At 36.4% G+C, this 23256-nt stretch overlaps 1 protein-coding gene across 1 annotated transcript in view; it reads left to right on the plus strand.

Annotated features, from left to right (window-relative positions):
- The first annotated feature begins 4278 nt into the window (after positions 1-4278).
- The window catches only part of LOC121467735 (cytochrome P450 307a1), a 167173-nt gene continuing 148195 nt past the window's right edge, over positions 4279-23256 (plus strand). The window contains exon 1 of the mRNA XM_041709994.1: positions 4279-4831. Within this exon, the coding sequence (XP_041565928.1) occupies positions 4417-4831 (415 nt within the window). The 5' untranslated portion in view covers positions 4279-4416. The remainder of the gene's footprint in view (positions 4832-23256) is intronic.

The raw sequence follows: 23256 nt of genomic DNA on the forward strand, positions 1-23256 counted from the left end.
TAATTTTTTCTACCGTAGCTTTGTTTTTGCCGTTTGACCCGATTTTTGCACTTGGTTGTGTTGTTGCTTTACCCGCTGCAGAAGAAGAGAGTGGAGTCGTTATTGCATTGTTGGCGACAGAGACCGTTGTAGTTGACGTAGTAGTTGCTGTTGCTGTTGCACTAGGTGGCAGAAGCTCTGTTGGAGTTTTGCATTGCTTACTCCATGGTGTTTGTGCGGTGAAAGGCAGGGCGGGAGAGCAAGAACTAGCTCTCTGGCTTTCGGCGGTCAGTAAACTTGCACTTTCTTGCACTTGCGGTTCTAGAGTATTACTCGTGAATGAGAAATAAGCATTGTTTCGGGCCAAAGAGAGACGACGTTTGTCTTGCTCTCTCTGAATTTTTTCACGGGCTTCGTCTTGTTGTTTTTGGCGTTGAGTGCGCTGATCCACGTTCTTACTCATTTATTGATAGAGCGCAATATTAATTAATTAATTAACTAAAACTTTAGTTTACGATATACGAATTAGCATCGCGAATCGCAAAACCTCGCGTTTATAAATTTTTTCGAACGTTTATGACTTAGTGGCTTATTGTTTTTCCGGAGCGTTAAGAAAACACGTCTACACGCGACCGAAGTAGACACGAGTGAAAAAGCCTTTAATAAGCACTGCCAAGTTGATACCGTATACACGGATTTCGCTAAAGCTTTTGATAAAATTTATCACTGTGCCTTGTTGGCAAAGCTTGCACATTTGGGCATACACTCAGCTATGTTAAACTGGATAAAATATTATCTAAACCATCGTAGCTACAAAGTGAACATTAATGAAACATTTTCGGAACCTTACTTGGCAACATCTGGCCTTTCGCAGGGGAGTGCTTTGGGACCCCTGCTTTTCATTATTTTTATAAATGATGTACAATTCAATATCTCTTCAGAATGTCTCCTCTATGCAGACGATTTAAAAATTTTTAGAGAAGTCGAAACTCCAGTAGACTCACTATCTCTGCAGTTAGACTTAGATTTCTTGAGTTCATAGTGCCGGCAAAATTTACTTCCGCTAAACATTAATAAATGCTTTATGTTAGCTACAGTAAATGCGTATACAACCTTATAACCACATACAGTATTGCAGGGCAGCCCTTAAATGTTCAACAAGAATGCATAGATCTGGGTGTAATGTTTGATTCCAAATTTAATTTCTCAGCACACTTTGATTATATCATGCCTGAAGCGTACGCTATGTTTGGGTTTGTAAAGCGGAACTCAGCGCTTTTCATGAATCCCTATACGAGGCTTGCGCTCTATTCAACATTTGTGCGCTCTAAAATAGAGTACGTGGCTTTTATCTGGAATCGTTCAGCCAATATCCACATAAATAGTATAGAAAGGCTACAGAAAAACTTTCTAAAATTCGCTCTTTTACCCTTAAGAATTTCTGAACCCTTCCCCCCTTATCAGCAGCAGTGTCTCCTCGTTCACCTTCCCACACTTGCCAATCGCAGAACAATCGTCTCCATCTGTTTCATCGCCGATCTGGTGGCCGGAATCATTGACTGTCCAGAACTTCTTTCAAAAGTAGTCTTTAATGCTCCTGCCAGGCACCTACGAGATTTTGCTCCCTTTATTGTTGAGTTACGCAGGACTAATTACTCCCAAAACGAGCCACTTTATAGAGCCTTGTGTGAGTGCAATAAACTTCAAACTAACATGCGACTTAATTATTTTTCTAGCAAGTCTGATCTTAAACATAAATTGATCGATTACTTTTTTCAATGTTAGTGCGTAAGAATAATGTTAAATATATAAGTAGCCAGCTAAAGAATGAATACCGTTGGCGAAATAAATAAATAAATAAATAAAGTTATTGAGCCAAAACGAAAATATACTGAGCTGCGGCAGCGCCGCATGAGCATAGAAGTCGGGGCGACAGAGAGCGGACTTCTTCGGGCGCGGTCATCGACATTGCGTTGCTATTTGGGTTCGGTGAGCTGCATCTAAGCTCAATATCCAACAGTGTACGGGAACGCCAAATATATATATATCGGAAAGCAGATCGCTTTCAAGTCGGCAATGCATTTTACTTTCACACACTCAAGAACCAAAAGTGTATGACAACGAAAAAAAAATTTCAAAGCTTCTGCTCTGAGCATAAGATGTTCAGCCGCTATACCCAGAGATGGCTAATGAGTCTGCGGAGACGTGCAGACGAAACTAACGCTAGTCTTATCTGAGTCCGAGAATCATTCCCTAACGAGTGCTAGCGTGATGAAAGTTATTAAAAAAAGCTCTACTATAAAGATTTATAACTTACTAGGACCTAGAGTTTTTCACTTCGATTTATGTATATGAAAATTATTTATTTTTTCTATTTTTTAATTATACCCTTGCAGAGGGTATTATAATTTCAGTCAGAAGTTTGCAGCGAAGTGAAGGAGACATTTCCGACCCTATAAAGTATATATATTCTTGGTCAGCATCACTAGGAGAGTCCCTCAGTTTTAAAGCTATATGCATGAAACTTTCCCAAAAGTTGTCTTTCTATTGCTGGTAGTATATAAGTCGGAACGAGTCGGATCGGACGACTATAGCATATAGCTCTCATAGGAACAATCGAAAAAATAAACAAATTATAACTGTTTTTTAATTATAACTTTGCTGTTTTTGAATTTTTTTTTAGTTCTTTGACACATAGTAATGGTTAAATATTTTAGAATTACGGTTTAAATTTCATCAAAATCGGACGACTATATCATATAGCTCCCATAGAAATAAAAAAATATATATAAAACTATCTAATAAATGAGCTGCAAATCTTCATAGCTTCAATGTTTTTAAAAATATACGCAAGTAAATCATTAGTTTAATGTTTTCAAAAATATTTAATTCTTACAATAGCTGCAAGGGTATATGAACTTCGGCTTGCCGAAGTTTGCTTTCTTTCTTGTTTTTTTTTTTAATTCTTTTGGAAATCAGTAAATGTCATATGTTATCATAGGTAACATTATTCTAGCATATGCATGTTTAAATCGAAATTTAGATGTCTTAAATAATATTTAATTTTTGTTATTGCTGCAAGGATATATAAAATTCGGCTTGCGAATATAGCTTCCTTTCTGGTTTATTGTTTTCGTGTGTTTTTCGAGATTTAGTATTGGTAAAATTTTTCAAAATTAAGGTTTAAATTTCATTAAAACTTGCCGACTATAGCATAACGCTCCGATGGGAACAACTTGAATATTAAAAAACCGAGAGACTTGCTTGCGAAGAAACGGACGGACAAATGGACATGGCTCGATCGACTCTTCTAGTCATGCTGATCAAGAATATAAATACTTTATTGGGTCGCAGATGTCTCCTTCACTGCGTTGCAAACAATTTATAATAAACTACCTATGTACATTATCTGCAGATTCGACTTGACCCAGCCATTACTAGATGTACAATTTCCATGTTTAATACGTGTGAGGAGTCTGAAAACTGTCGACAAAATCCGATTCAGGAGAACGGCCTAGCATCAGCGAAGAAGGCGAAAAATCCGAAGGTGGCAATAGAGCAACAGACTTTGGACCCACGCAAAACGGAGTGACCGAACCGCGCTGCGCGTTAGACCCTCACACGGCAAGGGCAACGAGGTCGAACTGTGAAAAAAACAGGGCTGTGAAGCACAGCGGAGGGGAAACCTCCGATAATTACGGGCTTATAAATCATGTAAAATAATATTTTTGTAAACGTTAAAAAATAATTTGGACTCTGATCAAAGTGAAATTACGTTTCTATTGAAGAAAAACATCTTTCGGTGCTAAATCAGTCCCAAAAACAAGAATTCAAAGTATAAATATGTATTAGAATTGCAGTTACATGATAATTAATGAGCATTGAACCCACCCAATTTTGATCGAAAATTATTCGATTGTAAATTGCAAACTGTTAACTTTTAATGCATATACTGGGTAAATGCAAAATTACGTCGTTTTGGTATTAAATGGTTTGCTTTAAGGCATAAATAAGAGTAACAAGAAGTTACGCTATAGACGAGTGCCCCGACTGCTATCGGTAAAAAAGCGTTTATCTTGTAGTCATTTGTTTGCAAAAAACATACAACCTTTATAAATTAAGAACCATCTTAAAGCTTAAAAAACAAAAATATTGTGTTATTTTGAGTACACGTGCTTCTTCTTCACTTTACACATATATATTTATATACATATAGCAATAATCATTTGTATATTATTATATGTGTTCTCGTATATAAGAGCACGCGTATACGCATACCAAAATAAGAACAGTTGAAAACGTTGCTAAGCATGCAAATAATAACAATACAAAGTGCGGAGAAAGTGTAAATATATCACGAGCATATCATCTAAGTATTGAACATTACTTAAAAATATTACAACCTATTAGTTAAAAAGAAAACTGAGGAAATTAATAATGACAATGATCCTGTTGGTGCCTTACTTAATATTTGCTATTGGAATAACCGTTGTTACGTTTTCTTACACAATCTTATTTTTTAAATGCAAACAAAAAGCATTTGTGTCAACAGGACTCTTCTATCAAGGAAAAGAAATTCGAAAGTTTGATCAGGCACCTGGTCCAAAGCCCTGGCCTATAATCGGAAATTTAGATTTGTTAGGTCGGTTTAAAAATAACCCTTTTGAGGGTTTCGGAGCATTAACAAAAAAATATGGTGACATTTACTCAATAACTCTCGGACACACTCGCTGCTTAGTTGTTAACAATGTTGAATTAATTAAAGAAGTTTTAAATAAAAATGGGAAATATTTTGGTGGGCGTCCGGATTTTGTTCGATACCACAAGCTATTCGGCGGAGATCGAAGCAACTGTAAGTTTTTAAAAAATATTTAAACACTTGCTATTTACCTATTACAGTTACACATAGAGTAATAGCCTAGATACACTCATGTGAGTTTCTTATCGATATCGGACTAAAGGCAATGACGCCGAACTTCCGTTTACACTTGAAAGTTGCGAGTAATGTCGTCTGCCGGAAGGGAATTTCGAAGACATAACGTTCTTAAACATTCCAATACATATTGTAAGGATTGAGTTTTCAATTTAGATGCTAAAGCTCCACGAAGTTTTCAGATCCACAACTTCAAAAATGCACGCTATAAAAGCGAAATTAATTTTTAAAGATGAAATATGAGCAAAGCTCTAAAGCGTAACAGCACACAGGTAAATTGGATTTTCTGTCAAAAGAAACGTGTATTTCTCGACTGGAAACAACCTTAAAAACAAGGTTTTTCCCAGTTCTAAAAATCCGTTTGAAAAAGATTTACGTGAGGTCTGTTAAGAATTATAGATTGTTGGAATTGTTGGTAGTGATTGATTGAAGATCAAGCTATAAAACTAATTTCTGCTTTTATTGTGCAATTTATTATGCATTATTAAGCATGTTTTGAAAATTTCGTCCGGCTTAAGCAATTATATTAGATGTCGTTCTATTCTACTCTATCAAATATTGTAGTAAAATAAGCTATTGTTGACGGAAATCGGTTAAACAAAACTGAAGACAAAAACCAATTAAGGGCGCTATAGTCAAATTCCCCGACCATAAGATACAAGCAAGCTCGATTTTACAGTTTTAGTGACTACCGATAGATAGCCCAAAACACACACACAGAGCCTAACTAAGGTCCAATATGACTCAGAGTGATTTCGCAATTTGGAGTGGTCAAAGCGGGCGATGCTCCGAAATCACGGACGGACATGACTAGATAGATTCGGCAATTGATCCTGATCAATAATATAAGTCCCTGCCTCCGCTCTTCTTATTAATTATCATCAGATGAAGCAGTGACGATCGCTAATGGGAAAGACAGAGCGAAATAACTGTTATAGGGTAGGGGCGCTGCATGATCTTAGCTTATAATATTGGCGTTGCAGTTCGGCATATGCACAATGGGCTAAACGACTACTCTTTGTGGCATTAATTAATAAATTAAGATCAAAATGAGATATTTATGTTTTATTTTTTTTGGATTTAAGTATATAATAACAAAAGTAATGAATTTTTGGGAAAAATGGGCCTGGTAGAGACCCTTTTCAAAGGAATTAATTTTTAATTCCTAACACAAATAATTTTTGTTGTTTTTTTTAATTAAAATACGACGACGTGGTCATATCCTTTTTATTACGGAAAATCTCACTTTTGTACATATTTTCGACAAAATGCTAAAAAAGATGCTTGGATCCTTCTAAGCGCAGTTATTATTTCGAGAAGAGGACGTGAAATGACTATATTGTATACCATTTTTGAAGCGTTCTTTTGAGACTGGCCTACACAAGACAAAAATAGTCAGAATTTTACATCTTTAAGATGTGACCTAAAAATGTCAGTTTTGAAGAAAGTGCGCAAAAGTGCAAATAACATTCATTTGAACAAGAATTGCATACTCTAACACGAAAAATGAATTTTAATTTGGAACTAGTTGAAACTCGTACTATTTCTTTATTCAAAGATTAATTTTTTATAACCAATTTTTACATGTCAGACGGCTTCTGAAAACACTCAACTTAAGAACACCGAGAATATTTAAAGAAGTTGGCAATCACAAACACATAGCTATTTTATGATTCCATAAAAAATTGTCATTTAAATCTTCTTAATTTCGCTGTTTTATGTATTAACAATATATGTATGTATTGTTTTGTTAAAAAACTGCCGCTTGCGCACGTCACTTACAACAGCTGTTATAACAGCCGATATCTGAATAGTTCGGGTCTCTGTTAAAATTTTTGGTACGGAACATTGAAGTCTGACGTAAAGTTAACACGATGCGGTAAAAAGATCTTTATATTAACGACTATTAAAAAATGGGTCTGGCCAAAACCAAAAACTGGTCGCACAGCCTATAGTGATAGCGCCAACTAAATCAAAAATGTTTTGTTTGAAACTTGTTAGCTGAGTAGCGGGTGTCTAATAGCGTGGGAACTTGACCATAGCGTTCCTTATACATACATTAATGATAGTTTTTACTTGAACTCGAGTTCATGTATTTAACGTTGATTTAAATATTTCTATAACACATCGTATTCAACTTCACACATCATTAATAAATTCCATTTCTCCCACTACGTGTATAAGCGTAAAGAATAACATTTTTGGCAGAATGGCTAAGCTTTTTCCCATTGGAAAATTGACCAATATTGTCCACCCGAACAGAATTCAAAAGAATTTGTTGGTGATTTATTCCTTTACTGGTAGGAGGAGAACTTTTATTGCTTGTAGTCGGGGATGAAGTTTGAGTTACCGCACGACAACCGCGCTTCGTTATTTTTCCTGCCTTGCACAATAACTCAGCTTATAAAAGCTTGAAGTCGAAAATTGGCATTTTCTGACGGCAAAAAAAATCCATGAATAATCCACGGGCATATAAATCATGAAAAATACTTTTTCTGTAGATCATTTTTTTGGACGCAATGAAATTCTATAAAGTCCCAGTAAAGAATCCAGTAGGTCAACGCCGCCCATATCGTAATTGTACACATCAACAGTCTTAGGAGAGTCAATTTCTATGTATATACTTTTTGTTTTGATTTTTTTTTTGCAGTTTCTTGCATAACATAGTACATGGGATGCTCGCCTATGGTCAAATTATATTTTTTATGAAAGAATAAAACTATTTTTTAATAGAACAAATTTGATTTGAGGCGCTTGCACAACACTGATAGAAACTTTAGATTAGCCGACGCAAGAAAGTTCTGAAAATAGAATTCCAAAAGAATACAGTGCAAATAAAATAATTGAGAATAATCGAATCAGCGTATATACCGCTTTACCTCAAATAAATTATTGAAGGTGAGAAGCCGTTTATGGCTTTCTATGCCGAAGGGGATAAAAGTAAGTAAAACTTTTTTGAACTAAAAAGGAAGTTAACTTCCGCAAGCCGAAGCTTATAAACCCTTATTCTAAATGTACATACTGGGTAAATGAAAAATAAAATCGTTTTTATATTAAATGGTTAGATTTTAGGCATACATAAGAGTAACAAAAATATACCCTATAGACGAGTGCCTCGTCTGTTATCGGGAAATAGGCGTTAATTCTTGTAATCATTTGTTAACATAAACATACAACCTTTACAAAATAAGGACCATCTAAGGGCCCACACCCACTAGAGGCAATGACGCTGAAATGCCGCATACACTTTGCAGAAGCGGGGAAATTGTGATTTTTGTTTTGGTTTGTAAATGAAAACTAACAAAATAAAGGAATATAACGTTCTTTAGCATTTCTATACATATTTTATGGATTGATTTCATATATAGATGCTAAAGCTCGACATCAGCGACCACAACAGTTCTATCTTATGAGCATTCGATAGTGTTTAGTGGTGGCAGAGGACTCAATAAATTTTAAATAAACTGCTTGCTTTTGAACATGTTTGTGTCTTCCGATATGTATGAGAAAAATTTAAAGCTTTCAAACTGAGAAACTAGTTTGCGTATAAACGAACAGAAATACGGACAGACGGACGGACAGACGGACGGACAGACGGACGGACGGACAGGCGGACGGACGGACAGACGGACGGACAGAAGGACGGTCGGACGGACGGACAGACAGACAGACGGACAGACGGACGGACCGACCGACGGACAGACGGATGGACCGACGGACAGACGGACGGACAGACGAACATGGCTAGATCGACTCTTTAGTGATGTTAATCAAGAATATATATATTTTATAGGGTTGGAGTTGTCTCCTTAAGTGCGTTGCAAATTTTTAACTGAATATATAATACCCTCTGCAAGAGTATAAAGATGTTAATTTTAAATAAAAATTGGTTTTGTTCATTCTTAAATTGTTTCATTTGTCTATCTCAAGATCAGTTTTTTTAACTATTTGGCGTAAGGATGCTCTCTGCTCAGTCAGATCAAGAAGACCTTTCACAAGAAATTGGTAAATCACTGAATCACCGGACTAGAGAATTCCGCTCAACAGGTGAACGAAGATTTAGGGGTTTTTATTTACCTCGGAAGGGAGTAAACGATGTTGACTGTGTTGCTGACCTGTCGGGACGGTGGTCCACTCTCAGGTCAAAGTGCTAAAAGAGGAAGGGGACTAGGGTGATAGACCAGTCGCGACGGGTGCCCACGCGCAGGCCAAAATTCTATGGAGTAAAGGAAACTATGGCCTTTTCTATCGAATGTCGAATGGCCACCTCGGGTTCTAAAATTGGCACCAACTTATACTTTTATCTCTTAAAACTTACAAATTAAACTAACAAATTAAGAAAATGTAATTGGGGAGTATCTGCCAACTAGGCGGGATCGTCACACTTTAAAGATTATTTTATTATTAGCTTAAAAATTTTCTGCAATCCCAAAAGCATTTGGGCGTGTTATTATTTCTTATTTGTAAGACATGTTTTCCTCGCTGATCTCACCTTATCAACATGGGTTTGTTAGTGGGGTTATGACACTACATTGTTGACCTCATTCATTACTCATTTTTTGTTTAAACTATCCGATTTTACGTAAGTGTGAGCAAGACTAACGTATGACGTTTCCAATGAGCAATGAATTAAGAAAATTGACAAAAATAAAAGTACAATTTTGCGCTTCCCATGAGTTCTGAGGCGCTCTCATATTTCACTTGGCTAAGAGTTGCGATTTGTTTAAGTACAGTGGGTACTCACTACAATGACACATGCATACTACATCTCCCTCCTTTTGAAAAATAGCGTTGTGTAATGAAGTTATTTTCTAAATATGTTTTTTTTTCTTTAATTTTAAAACGTAGTAAAATGAGATTACATTTAGTTTAGTTTTTTTTTTTATTAATAATCGCCGCCCATATCGTAATTGTACACATCAACAGTCTTAGGAGAGTCAATTTCTATGTATATGCTTTTTGTTTGAATTTTTTTTTCGTAGTATTTTGCATAACATAGTACATGGGATGCTCGCCTATGGTCAAATTATATTTTTTATCAAAGAATAAAACTATTTTTTAATAGAACAAATTTGATTTGAGGCGCTTGCACAATACTGAAAGAAACTTTAGATTAGCCGACGTAAGAAAGTTCTGAAAATAGAATTCCAAAAGAATACAGTGCAAATAAAATAATTGAGAATAATCGAATCAGCGTATATACCGCTTTACCTCAAATAAATTATTGAAGGTGAGAAGCCGTTTATGGCTTTCTGTGCCGAAGGGGATAAAAGTAAGTAAAACTTTTTTAAACTAAAAAGGAAGTAAACTTCCGCAAGCCGAAGTTTATAAACCCTTATTCTAAATGTACATACTGGGTAAATGAAAAATAAAATCGTTTTGATATTAAATGGTTAGATTTTAGGCATACATAAGAGTAACAAAAATATACCCTATAGACGAGTGCCTCGTCTGTTAACGGGAAATAAGCGTTAATTCCTGTAATCATTTGTTAACATAAACATACAACCTTTACAAAATAAGGACCATCTAAGGGCTTAAAGCCAAAATGAAAAATGTTGTGTTACTTTTTGTTCACGTGCTCCTTCTTCACATTACATATAAATACTATCAAATGAAAACACTTTGAATAATATAAAAAAAATAAGTGGACTTCGATCAGAAGATTGCGATTGGTTAATATGGTGGCCTGATAATTGGGTTCTCAGGTTGCATCTATTGTAAATTAAATTTGGATTGGTCAAAGCATTAATGCTGATGAATGGGTTCTCAGACTGGACCGTTTCTTTAAAAGTTTATAATTGGTCTAAGTCTGTTGTCGTCGGTAAGGGCAAATCGCTTTCGAATAGACAATGCATTTAACTTTCACACACTAAAGAAGCTTTAACGACAAAAGCTGCATTATAGCTCAAAAACCAGAGGTGTACGCAACGCTATAAATGCAAAGCTTCTGATCTAAGTCTAGGATTGCTAGTGTGATGAAAGTTATCAAAAAAGTTGTGCTACAAAGATTTATAACCAACTATGACATCGAGTTTTTTAATCCGATTTATCCGTTTGAAATGTTTATAATTAGGGGACTGTTGATAACAGGGAAAATGTTTATGTCTAATGTAATATCTGATTGATTTGAATAACTCCATTAGTAAGCTCTGAAATATTTTTTTTTGACAAATGAAGTTATGGCTATCTCGGGATATACAGGCCGAGTGTTAGGCTTGATGACTAGAGTGTTTGGTAATGCGTCACTTATATATATTTATATGTATATAATAAAAAACATATATACGAGCATGCGAATGCACACAGAAAACTAAATTGCCTAAATTCTAGGACAAATTTTCCTTAAAACTAGAAATAATTGCATTTAACTTGAACCTAGAACGGAGTTTAGGACAATAAACTCCTTGGGATTCGTATTAGACATTACCTAGTCTTACAAAATTTTGTATGAAAGGCTCAAATTTAAGGCAATTATTCCAAATGTTGAGGCAATTTTTCCTAAAATCAAGGAACTTAGTTTTCTGAGAGTTCGTATAACAAAATAAGAGCATTTCATGTAAGCGTTGAATATTACTTAAAAACATTAGCACCTAATTTAAAAAAAAATAACTAAGGAAATTAATAATGACGAAGGTCCTGGTGTCTTACTTGATATTGCTATTGAAATAACCGTTGTTACGTTTTCTGGCACAATCTTAATTATTAAATGCAAACAAAGCATTTGTGCCAACCGAAATATCATAACACTCGTTGCTTAATCGTGAACAATTTTGACTTAGTTAACAAGTTTTAAATAAAAATGGGAAATATTTTGGTGGGCATCCAGATTTTGTTCGATATCATAAGCTATTCGGCGGGGATCGAAGCAACTTTAAGGTTATTAAAAATATTTAAACGCACCCACTAGACACACCCACTAGAGGCAATGACGCTGAAATGCCGCATACACTTTGCAGAAGCGGGGAAATTGTGATTTTTTGTTTTGGTTTGTAAATGAAAACTAACAAAATAAAGGAATATAACGTTCTTTAGCATTTCTATACATATTTTATGGATTGATTTCTTATATAGATGCTAAAGCTCGACATCAGCGACCACAACAGTTCTATCTTATGAGCATTCGATAGTGTTTAGTGGTGGCAGAGGACTCAATAAATTTTAAATAAACTGCTCGCTTTTGAACATGTTTGTGTCTTCCGATATGTATGAGAAAAATTTAAAGCTTTCAAACTGAGAAACTAGTTTGCGTATAAACGGACGGAAATACGGACAGACGGACGGACAGACGGACGGACAGACGGACGGACCGACCGACGGACAGACGGATGGACCGACGGACAGACGGACGGACAGACGGACGGACAGACGAACATGGCTAGATCGACTCTTTAGTGATGTTAATCAAGAATATATATATTTTATAGGGTTGGAGTTGTCTCCTTAAGTGCGTTGCAAATTTTTAACTGAATATATAATACCCTCTGCAAGAGTATAAAGATGTTAATTTTAAATAAAAATTGGTTTTGTTCATTCTTAAATTGTTTCATTTGTCTATCTCAAGATCAGTTTTTTTAACTATTTGGTGTAAGGATGCTCTCTGCTCAGTCAGATCAAGAAGACCTTTCACAAGAAATTGGTAAATCACTGAATCACCGGACTAGAGAATTCCGCTCAACAGGTGAACGAAGATTTAGGGGTTTTTATTTACCTCGGAAGGGAGTAAACGATGTTGACTGTGTTGCTGACCTGTCGGGACGGTGGTCCACTCTCAGGTCAAAGTGCTAAAAGAGGAAGGGGACTAGGGTGATAGACCAGTCGCGACGGGTGCCCACGCGCAGGCCAAAATTCTATGGAGTAAAGGAAACTATGGCCTTTTCTATCGAATGTCGAATGGCCACCTCGGGTTCTAAAATTGGCACTAACTTATACCTTTATCTCTTAAAACTTACAAATTAAACTAACAAATTAAGAAAATGTAATTGGGGAGTATCTGCCAACTAGCCGGGATCGTCACACTTTAAAGATTATTTTATTATTTTCTATCGAAAGAAAAGGGAAGAAGCAAATGTACTAGTTTCCTTTCCTTTGTAGTATTTGAACCCGCGCGTCGACACCCATCCCAACTGGTCTTTCACCATAGTTTCCTTTACTCCATAGAATTTTGGCCTGCGCGTGGGCACCCGTCGCGACTGGTCTATCACCCTAGTCCCCTTCCTCTTTTAGCACTTTGACCTGAGCGTGGACCACCGTCCCGACAGGCCAGCAACACAGTCAACATCGTTTACTCCCTTCCGAGATAAATAAAAACCCCTAAATCTTCGTTCACCTGTTGAGCGGAATTCTCTAGTCCGGTGATTCAGTGATTTACCAATTTCTTGTGAAAGGTCTTCTTGATCTGACTGAGCAGAGAGCATCCTTACGCCAAATAGTTAAAAAAACTGATCTTGAGATAGACAAATGAAACAATTTAAGAATGAACAAAACCAATTTTTATTTAAAATTAACATCTTTATACTCTTGCAGAGGATATTATATATTCAGTTAAAAATTTGCAACGCACTTAAGGAGACAACTCCAACCCTATAAAATATATATATTCTTGATTAACATCACTAAAGAGTCGATCTAGCCATGTTCGTCTGTCCGTCCGTCTGTCCGTCCGTCTGTCCGTCGGTCCATCCGTCTGTCCGTCGGTCGGTCCGTCCGTCTGTCCGTCCGTCTGTCCGTCCGTCTGTCCGTATTTCCGTCCGTTTATACGCAAACTAGTTTCTCAGTTTGAAAGCTTTAAATTTTTCTCATACATATCGGAAGACACAAACATGTTCAAAAGCGAGCAGTTTATTTAAAATTTATTGAGTCCTCTGCCACCACTAAACACTATCGAATGCTCATAAGATAGAACTGTTGTGGTCGCTGATGTCGAGCTTTAGCATCTATATAAGAAATCAATCCATAAAATATGTATAGAAATGCTAAAGAACGTTATATTCCTTTATTTTGTTAGTTTTCATTTACAAACCAAAACAAAAAATCACAATTTCCCCGCTTCTGCAAAGTGTATGCGGCATTTCAGCGTCATTGCCTCTAGTGGGTGTGGGCCCTTAGATGGTCCTTATTTTGTAAAGGTTGTATGTTTATGTTAACAAATGATTACAAGAATTAACGCCTATTTCCCGATAACAGACGAGGCACTCGTCTATAGGGTATATTTTTGTTACTCTTATGTATGCCTAAAATCTAACCATTTAATATCAAAACGATTTTATTTTTCATTTACCCAGTATGTACATTTAGAATAAGGGTTTATAAACTTCGGCTTGCGGAAGTTAACTTCCTTTTTAGTTCAAAAAAGTTTTACTTACTTTTATCCCCTTCGGCATAGAAAGCCATAAACGGCTTCTCACCTTCAATAATTTATTTGAGGTAAAGCGGTATATACGTTGATTCGATTATTCTCAATTATTTTATTTGCACTGTATTCTTTTGGAATTCTATTTTCAGAACTTTCTTGCGTCGGCTAATCTAAAGTTTCTATCAGTGTTGTGCAAGCGCCTCAAATCAAATTTGTTCTATTAAAAAATAGTTTTATTCTTTCATAAAAAATATAATTTGACCATAGGCGAGCATCCCATGTACTATGTTATGCAAGAAACTGCAAAAAAAAAATCAAAACAAAAAGTATATACATAGAAATTGACTCTCCTAAGACTGTTGATGTGTACAATTACGATATGGGCGGCGTTGACCTAATGGATTCTTTACTGGGACTTTATAGAATTTCATTGCGTCCAAAAAAATGATCTACAGAAAAAGTATTTTTCATAATTTGTATGCCCGTGGATTATTCATGGATTTTTTTTGCCGTCAGAAAATGCCAATTTTCGACTTCAAGCTTTTATAAGCTGAGTTATTGTGCAAGGCAGGAAAAATAACGAAGCGCGGTTGTCGTGCGGTAACTCAAACTTCATCCCCGACTACAAGCAATAAAAGTTCTCCTCCTACCAGCAAAGGAATAAATCACCAACAAATTCTTTTGAATTCTGTTCGGGTGGATAATATTGGTCAATTTTCCAATGGGAAAAAGCTTAGCCATTCTGCCAAAAATGTTATTCTTTACGCTTATACACGTAGTGGGAGAAATGGAATTTATTAATGATGTGTGAAGTTGAATACGATGTGTTATAGAAATATTTAAATCAACGTTAAATACATGAACTCGAGTTCAAGTAAAAACTATCATTAATGTATGTATAAGGAACGCTATGGTCAAGTTCCCACGCTATTAGACACCCGCTACTCAGCTAACAAGTTTCAAACAAAACATTTTTGATTTAGTTGGCGCTATCACTATAGGCTGTGCGACCAGTTTTTGGTTTTGGCCAGACCCATTTTTTAATAGTCGTTAATATAAAGATCTTTTTACCGCATCGTGTTAACTTTACGTCAGACTTCAATGTTCCGTACCAAAAATTTTAACAGAGACCCGAACTATTCAGATATCGGCTGTTATAACAGCTGTTGTAAGTGACGTGCGCAAGCGGCAGTTTTTTAACAAAACAATACATACATATATTGTTAATACATAAAACAGCGAAATTAAGAAGATTTAAATGACAATTTTTTATGGAATCACCAAAAAGGTTTTTTAGCTATGTGTTTGTGATTGCCAACTTCTTTAAATATTCTCGGTGTCCTTAAGTTGAGTGTTTTCAGAAGCCGTCTGACATGTAAAAATTGGTTATAAAAAATTAATCTTTGAATAAAGAAATAATACGAGTTTCAATTAGTTCCAAATTAAAATTCATTTTTCGTGTTAGAGTATGCAATTCTTGTTCAAATGAATGTTATTTGCACTTTTGCGCACTTTCTTTAAAACTGACATTTTTAGGTCACATCTTAAAGATGTAAAATTCTGACTATTTTTGTCTTGTGTAGGCCAGTCTCAAAAGAACGTCCTCTTCTCGAAATAAAAACTGCGCGTAGAAGGATCCAAGTACCTTTTTTAGCATTTTGTCGAAAATATGTACAAAAGTGAGATTTTATTCAAAACGATAATTTTGTTTGAATCAGAAATTATTGATATCATGTATAATATTTGTTGAAAATGATATGATATGATATTAAGACGTTACGACGTTTTTATACCCTCGCAGAGGGTATTCTAGTTTCAGACAGAAGTTTGCAAGGCAGTGAAGGAGACATCTCCGACCCTATAAAGTATATATATTCTTGATCAGCATCACCAAGCGAGTCGCTCTAGCCATGTCCGTCTGTCCGTCTGTCCGTCCGTTTCTACGCAAACTAGTCTCTCAGTTTTAAAGCTATCTGCATGAAACTTTCCCAAAAACTGTCTTTCTATTGCAGGTAGTATATAAGTCGGATCGAGCCGGATCCGTCGACAAAAAAAAAATAAAAAAAAATTATAACTTTGATATTTTTTAAGTTTTTTTTTAGTTCTTCGAGATATAGTAATGGTTAAATATTTCAGAATTACGTTTTAACTTTCATCAATATCGGACGGCTTTATCATATAGCTCCCATAGGAACAATAAGAAGAAAAAATACAAAAAAATTATAACTTTGCTGTTTTTAAATTTTTTTATTAGTTCTTCGAGATATAGTAATGGTTAAATATTTCAGAATTACGGTTTAAATTTCATCAAAATCGGACGGCTTTATTATATAGCTCCCATAGGAACAATCGGAAGAAAAAATACAAAATAATTATAACTTTGCTGTTTTTAAATTTTTTTTATTAGTTCTTCGAGATATAGTAATGGGTAAATATTTCAGAATTACGGTTTAAATTTTATCAAAATCGGACGACTATAGCATATAGATCCCATAGGAACAATCGAAAAAATATATAAAAAACAATTATAACTCTGCTGTTTCTTAATTTTTTTTTTAGTTCTTCGACATATAGTAATGATTAAATATTTTAGAATTGCGTTTTAAATTTCATCGAAATCGGACGACTATATCATATATCTCCCATAGGAACAATCGGAAAAAAATGCAAAAAAAATTATAACTTTGCTGTTTTCTAATTTTTTTTTTTAGTTCTTCGATATATAGTAATGGTTAAATATTTCAGAATTACGGTTTAAGTTTCATCAAAATCGGAAGACTATATCATAAAGCTCCCATAGAAATAATAAAAATATATAAAATAACTATTTAATAACTGAGCTGAAAATCATCATAGCTTCAGTGTTTTTAAACATATACGCAAGTAAATCATAATTCTAATGTTTTCAAAAAATTAATTCTAGCAATAGCTGCAAGGGTATATGAACTTCGGCTTGCCGAAGTTTGCTTCCTTTCTTGTTTTTTGTTAATTTTGGTTTTATTTTTGTGTATGTCCTTAATAAAATTTCAAGTTTATTAAAATTATAATTTTTTTTTTGGTATTGGCCATACCATTGCAAATGTAAAAATAAAAAATATTAATATATATATCAATAAAATCAATAAGGTAGGACATAAGTTTCCTTTTTTTTTTAATTTTTGTTGAAAACCAATAAAACCTTAATATAAGTATACTTAGTAAAATTGTAAAGTGTTTAAAATTGATCAATATTATTTAAATAACTTTGGGAGTTATATGTTCTATGAATTAAACGATTTTAACCTATCTTTATGTACTATCTGCTGTGTTTCTTATTGTCATTTATTTTACGTTATCTTTTTGATTGATTTCAATTACTACATAAGGTCCTAAATACTTGTTACGGTTTAAATTTTATCAAAATCGGACGACTATAGCATATAGATCCCATAGGAACAATCGAAAAAATATATAAAAAACAATTATAACTCTGGTGTTTCTTAATTTTCTTTTTAGTTCTTCGACATATAGTAATGATTAAATATTTTAGAATTGCGTTTTAAATTTCATCGAAATCGGACGACTATATCATATATCTCCCATAGGAACAATCGGAAAAAAATGCAAAAAAAAATATAACTTTGCTGTTTTCTAATTTTTTTTTAGTTCTTCGATATATAGTAATGGTTAAATATTTCAGAATTACGGTTTAAGTTTCATCAAAATCGGACGACTATATCATAAAGCTCCCATAGAAATAATAAAAATATATAAAATAACTATCTAATAACTGAGCTGAAAATCATCATAGCTTCAATGTTTTTAAACATATACGCAAGTAAATCATAAATTTAATGTTTTCAAAAAATTAATTCTAGCAATAGCTGCAAGGGTATATGAACTTCGGCTTGTCGAAAATGTATACTAGCCCAATGAATTGCTGCTAGTTCCTGTTCTGTAAATGAACGTGATGCATATGCTATCGGGAGTTGGAGTCCGTTATGGTTTTGAGTTAATACCGCTCCACATGCTGGTTTACTTGCATCCGTTATTATACAAAATTCTTTAAGGAAATCGGGGTTTTGTAACAACGTCTATAAGTTTATCTTTTAAATATTGGAATAAATTTTGCCATTCGGAAGACTATTCAAATGGAACATACTTTTTGCATAATCTAGTTATGTACCGTGAATAGTCGTCCAAGTTTTTAATAAAACGTCTATAATAATTGCAAAATGCTATAAATCTTGTAGCGCTATCTGGATCATGTGGGACTGGATAGTTTTTTATGACATCATATTTCTTGTCGTCCGGTAGGATTCCTTTATCTGTGCATTTATAACCAAGAAAAGTAGCTTAATGCTTAAAAACTGAACATTTTTGTGGATGTAGTTTTAAATTGTATTTTCTGCATGTTTCGAAATTGTCTTTTAGGTTTTTAAGCATATGTTTTTCGGAACATCCGATGACTATTAAATTATCCATAAAAAGGAATGCTTGAGAAGCTTCAAGTCCAGAAAATGCAATAGTCATCATTTTCTGAAATGAATTTGGGGCTATTTTTAAACCGAAAGGTAATCGCGTGAAACGATATGAGCCATTGCTCGTTGAAAACAACGATAAGTTTCTTGAATTTTCTTCTAGTTTGATTTGATGGAAACCTGACATTAAGTCAAGGCATGAAAATTACTTTACTCTACCCAGTTTGTCCAAAATGTCATCCATTCTTGGGGGTGGAAATTTATCAGACATAAGTTTTTTGTTGATTTGGCGATAGTCAATTACTAGTCGCCATTTCTTTTCGTTTGAACCCTAAACTGTTTTCTTTGGGACAAGTAAAAGTGGGCTGTTGTATTCTGATACAGATGGTTCGACCATATTGTCTTTAAATAATTTTCCTACTTGTTTTTGAATTTCCTTAACTTGACTGCGGGCTTCGATAATTTTTTATATAAATTGGTTCATCGTCCTTCAATCTCAATTTTTGCTTGTAAAAATTATTTGTTGTTATTGATTCGGTTTTTAGACCGTTCATAAACATACACATACACACATAGTTCAGTTAATTGTTTTTTTTTATTTGAACGGGAAATTTTTTTTGTAGTTTTTCCATAATGTTTGGTTCTCTATTACTTGAAGTGTTTTGAATAACATTACAATCGGAAATTGGTTCACATTTTAAATTTTTTATACTATTCAATTGATCGGTAGTGGTTGTGTAAAGCAATCGGACAAATGCATTCTGTTTTGATGTGATGGTATTGGCAATGTAAATACCAGGTTGAATCTCCTGATTTGGTATTAATAAAGTATCAGTATCGGACATTATTTCTATTTTTCGTACTACTTGAGATCTGGCTGGTAGGAGAATTGTATTAGTACCAGAAGTGTATGTTTGTGGAACATAAATGAGAATGTCTATATTATTTGGTCTTATTATAAACCAATCCTCTGTAGGGTTAAGATCTATTTGACAGTTTAATTCTTTTATAAAATCGATTCCTATTATTCCATTCCATGGAATCGCAAAATCTTGATTTACTATATGAAAAGTAAAGAATTTGCTCCCGTATCTACAAGGAACGTAAGATGCTTCCCTGTTTCTGAATTAATAAATGGTACGAAAATATTGAGATTGAGATTAATTTATTGTTTATGGACTTTTAGGACCACACTTGCAAACATTATAATTACACTTATTATTAATAGTCTTGGTATTTGTATCAATATTGTCAGATTCTATTTTATTAACGACGTTCGAGGTTGAATCAATACTTTTTGTGTCTACTTAATCCATCTTGGGAATATTTTCCAAAATTCTATATTTTATGCAAAGTGTATATGGCGAATTATAATTTTCAAGTTCTATTTCTTTATTTATACTATTGTTCAATTAAAAAGAAAATTAGGAAAGTGAAGAAAATATTGGGTATAGTAATGTTTCACATTGGAGATTTGCAATGTGTCGATCTATGTAATTAAAATATTTTCCATATGATTTTAGTATAAAGCCTATCAGTGGTTAGTATTTTTCAAGCAGCGCTTTCGCGCATCGGCTTGAGTTAGAGGTTGTTTAAAACTAAAGGCAACTTAGGCATTGTCATAAATGCAGCCCATGTTGCGTTACTTTGCAGTGTGATCGTGAACTTATTACCAAAAAAATCTCAAGCAGTTTCCATATAATTGTCTCTGTCTCTGAGCTTCAATGAATCCGTCAATGAATGAGGCGAACAATGTAGTGTCATACCCGTATAAGCGCAGGTCAACCACTTGGATTTAAAGTTATTGGAATGAAAGAATATATAGAGTTATTTTTTAAAAGCTGTTTCCCATTTGTATCCGGTTTGCCTCCGGGTAGTCATTTAGACCCTTTGCTAATTAGTTTATTCAATAATGATCTCCTTCTATCATAACAAATTCGCGCTTACTAATGTATGCTGATGGTTTATTTTATATTCCTTTATTAGTAACAAATCTTACGAAGCCAACAAAGCTGACTAGTGCGTGAATAGGGAGTCGTACCGTCTCAAGGCATTGTTTCGCGCGACAGATAACCACCTAGTCTGCTGCTCCTCTTCTTAACCTCTCCAAAACGCTTTTTGCGAATGCTGCTGCTGCCTCCCATGTCCTTTGGCTCATTAGCATCAGGGAAACGAGGGTTTCCGGAAGTACTCTCGCCCCAGTTGTGTCCTCCAACACTTGGCGCTCGTGGGTAAGCCGGTGACACTCAAACAGGGTATGCTCCTCTGCAATCCCGCTGTCGCACTCAGGGCAACCGTCCTCCGTATCATGTCCGTAGTGCTTAAGGTAGCTCCGGAAACAGCCGTGACCGCTTTGCGCCTATGTAAGGTTGACATCAACCTGACCATGCTTTCGGTTTACCCACGACTCGATGCGCTTGAGGGTCCAGCGTCCTTTGCCTTTGTCCCATACTTCCTGCCAGTTGCTGACGCTCTGCCGTCTGGCACGGGCCCTAGTTAATAAATTCGAGGTGCTCGCGGTACGATAGACGTGTGTCCAGCATGACTCCAAGATACTTTAGGGCCCGCTAGGTCTGTATTGTCGCCCCGCCGACATGTATCTGCGCTGATTCCACCACTTTCCTGCTCGAGATTAGGACTGCTTCTGTTTTATGAGCCGCCAGTTCCAGGCCCGCCACTGAGAGCCACGCCTCTACCTCTTGGATCGCCCTGTTTGCAGTACCAACCACCACTACCAACGCCACGTCGTCGGCGAAACCAATTATGTTGGAGTTGTTCGGCAGTGGAAGCTTCAGGACACCATCGTACATAGTGTTCCACAGCAAAGGCCCCAGCACCGAACCCTGCGGTACTCCGGCTGTGATCGCGTAAGCCGTGGGTCCCGATGTGGTGTCTAGGATCCGCTGTCTGTTGCTGAGGTAGATGTGGACTATGTTCAGCAGGTATCCGGGTATGTTGAAGGACCTTATCGAGTCCAACGTCTTTCCTCCGTCCGCTGTGTTGAACGCGTTCCGGATGTCGAGGGTGACCACCAGGCAGTACTCCTTCATCCCTCCCTTCCACCGTACCTGCGATGGCATCTACAGCAATGCTGGTTAATTTGCCTATCGCATCCAGGGCTGATCTTCTTTTCGTTACCCGTGTTGACTTTTAGAAAGCCCTCCTGCGCCCTGCAGGGCAGCGTTCAGCCTTGATGCTATGACTCTCTCGAATAGCTTCCAGATAGTATCCAACAGGCAGATGGGTCTGCTTGTCCTCGACTCGACCAATCCATCAGGAACGGAGTGCGTGCGTCTCGCGGGAAACAGTGCTTCTAAAGCCGCTAGGTCCGATGGCGATCTATTGCCTGCATTTATGCGTTTCACAGCCATCTTGTACGCCCTTCCCAATGTCATTCTCCAGTTCGTCACAGAGCTTCAGTTAGCATTGTCTGTTGCTGTTCCTGATCGACAGCTTGAGTGCTTTGCCGCCTTGAACCTCTTATTAAGGGTATCCTGGTTCTGTGTGCCCCTCGCTCTCTGAAACAACATTTTCGCTCGAAGGCATGTCTTTCGCAAACTCCAGAGTCCCCTTCGGAAATAGCCAAGCCCTTCAGCGCACTGGTAAAAGTGTGAGCTTTGATGATGTCCTGGCGGTAGGCCTTCCTGTGCACCTCCGGCGGCAGACTATTTAAGGTCTGCTGTTTAAGGTCTGTTGGAAGCCCTCATTATGCAGCAAAATGTCTAGGGATGCATTGTATTTGTGATTGATTCTGTTCCCGGGCATTGAATTCCCCTCCAACCATCACCTTTGGTCCGCCCTCGGAGTTCGCTGCAGTGGTCGTCCGTGGCTCGATTGAAGGAGTCCTGGGAGACGCTTGGAGTCAGGTAACAGTCCCTTATTTTTGCGCAAACATACCCCTCGGCCGCCTTGATTTTGGCACCTCTCTTCCGCAAAGCCATAGGGCTGATTTGCCAGTCTTGTCGACTGCCAGTCGACGGTTATTTCCGGCCTTGTGTGGTGCACTAAGTAATGCCACCTCCAGGACCAGCCTATCCTGATCTCCAGGTGGTTCGTTACCATTTGCCCATTGGGAACTGATAGGCCGAACACTGCCGTCTGTGTCCCGCAGAAACTTGGCCGAATCTTGCGTACCATCCCCTTTTTCGCATCTATTCCATACAACAGAGACCTATGAGTCCTCGGTGATGGCACGGATCTTCGCGATATTGCCAAGCACTTGCGCTATATTCCCTCATTGTGTCCGTGCTCTTCTCGCTTGTTTTGGCCACTTACAGGAGGAGGTTTCCATTTGCCGTGACGGACCTTATTAACACAAGAGACCATCGCCAGAATCTCCTCTTTCTTCTGGTCACAGTTCTCCACTCGTTACCGTGCTCTGCGCCGTCGCTTGCATCCGGTTTGCGTTGTTGAGCGCTGTTCCCCTGCTGGACATGTGAGGCCCTCGAGGCCGGTATCCTGGTCGACTTGGACGCCGTTGGCTTTATGCGATCGCACTATTGCGGCCTGTCACCCTCTATACTTTTAAC

Source organism: Drosophila elegans, unplaced genomic scaffold (genome assembly GCF_018152505.1).
Source record: "Drosophila elegans isolate 14027-0461.03 unplaced genomic scaffold, ASM1815250v1 contig_538, whole genome shotgun sequence".
Lineage (NCBI taxonomy): Eukaryota > Metazoa > Arthropoda > Insecta > Diptera > Drosophilidae > Drosophila > Drosophila elegans.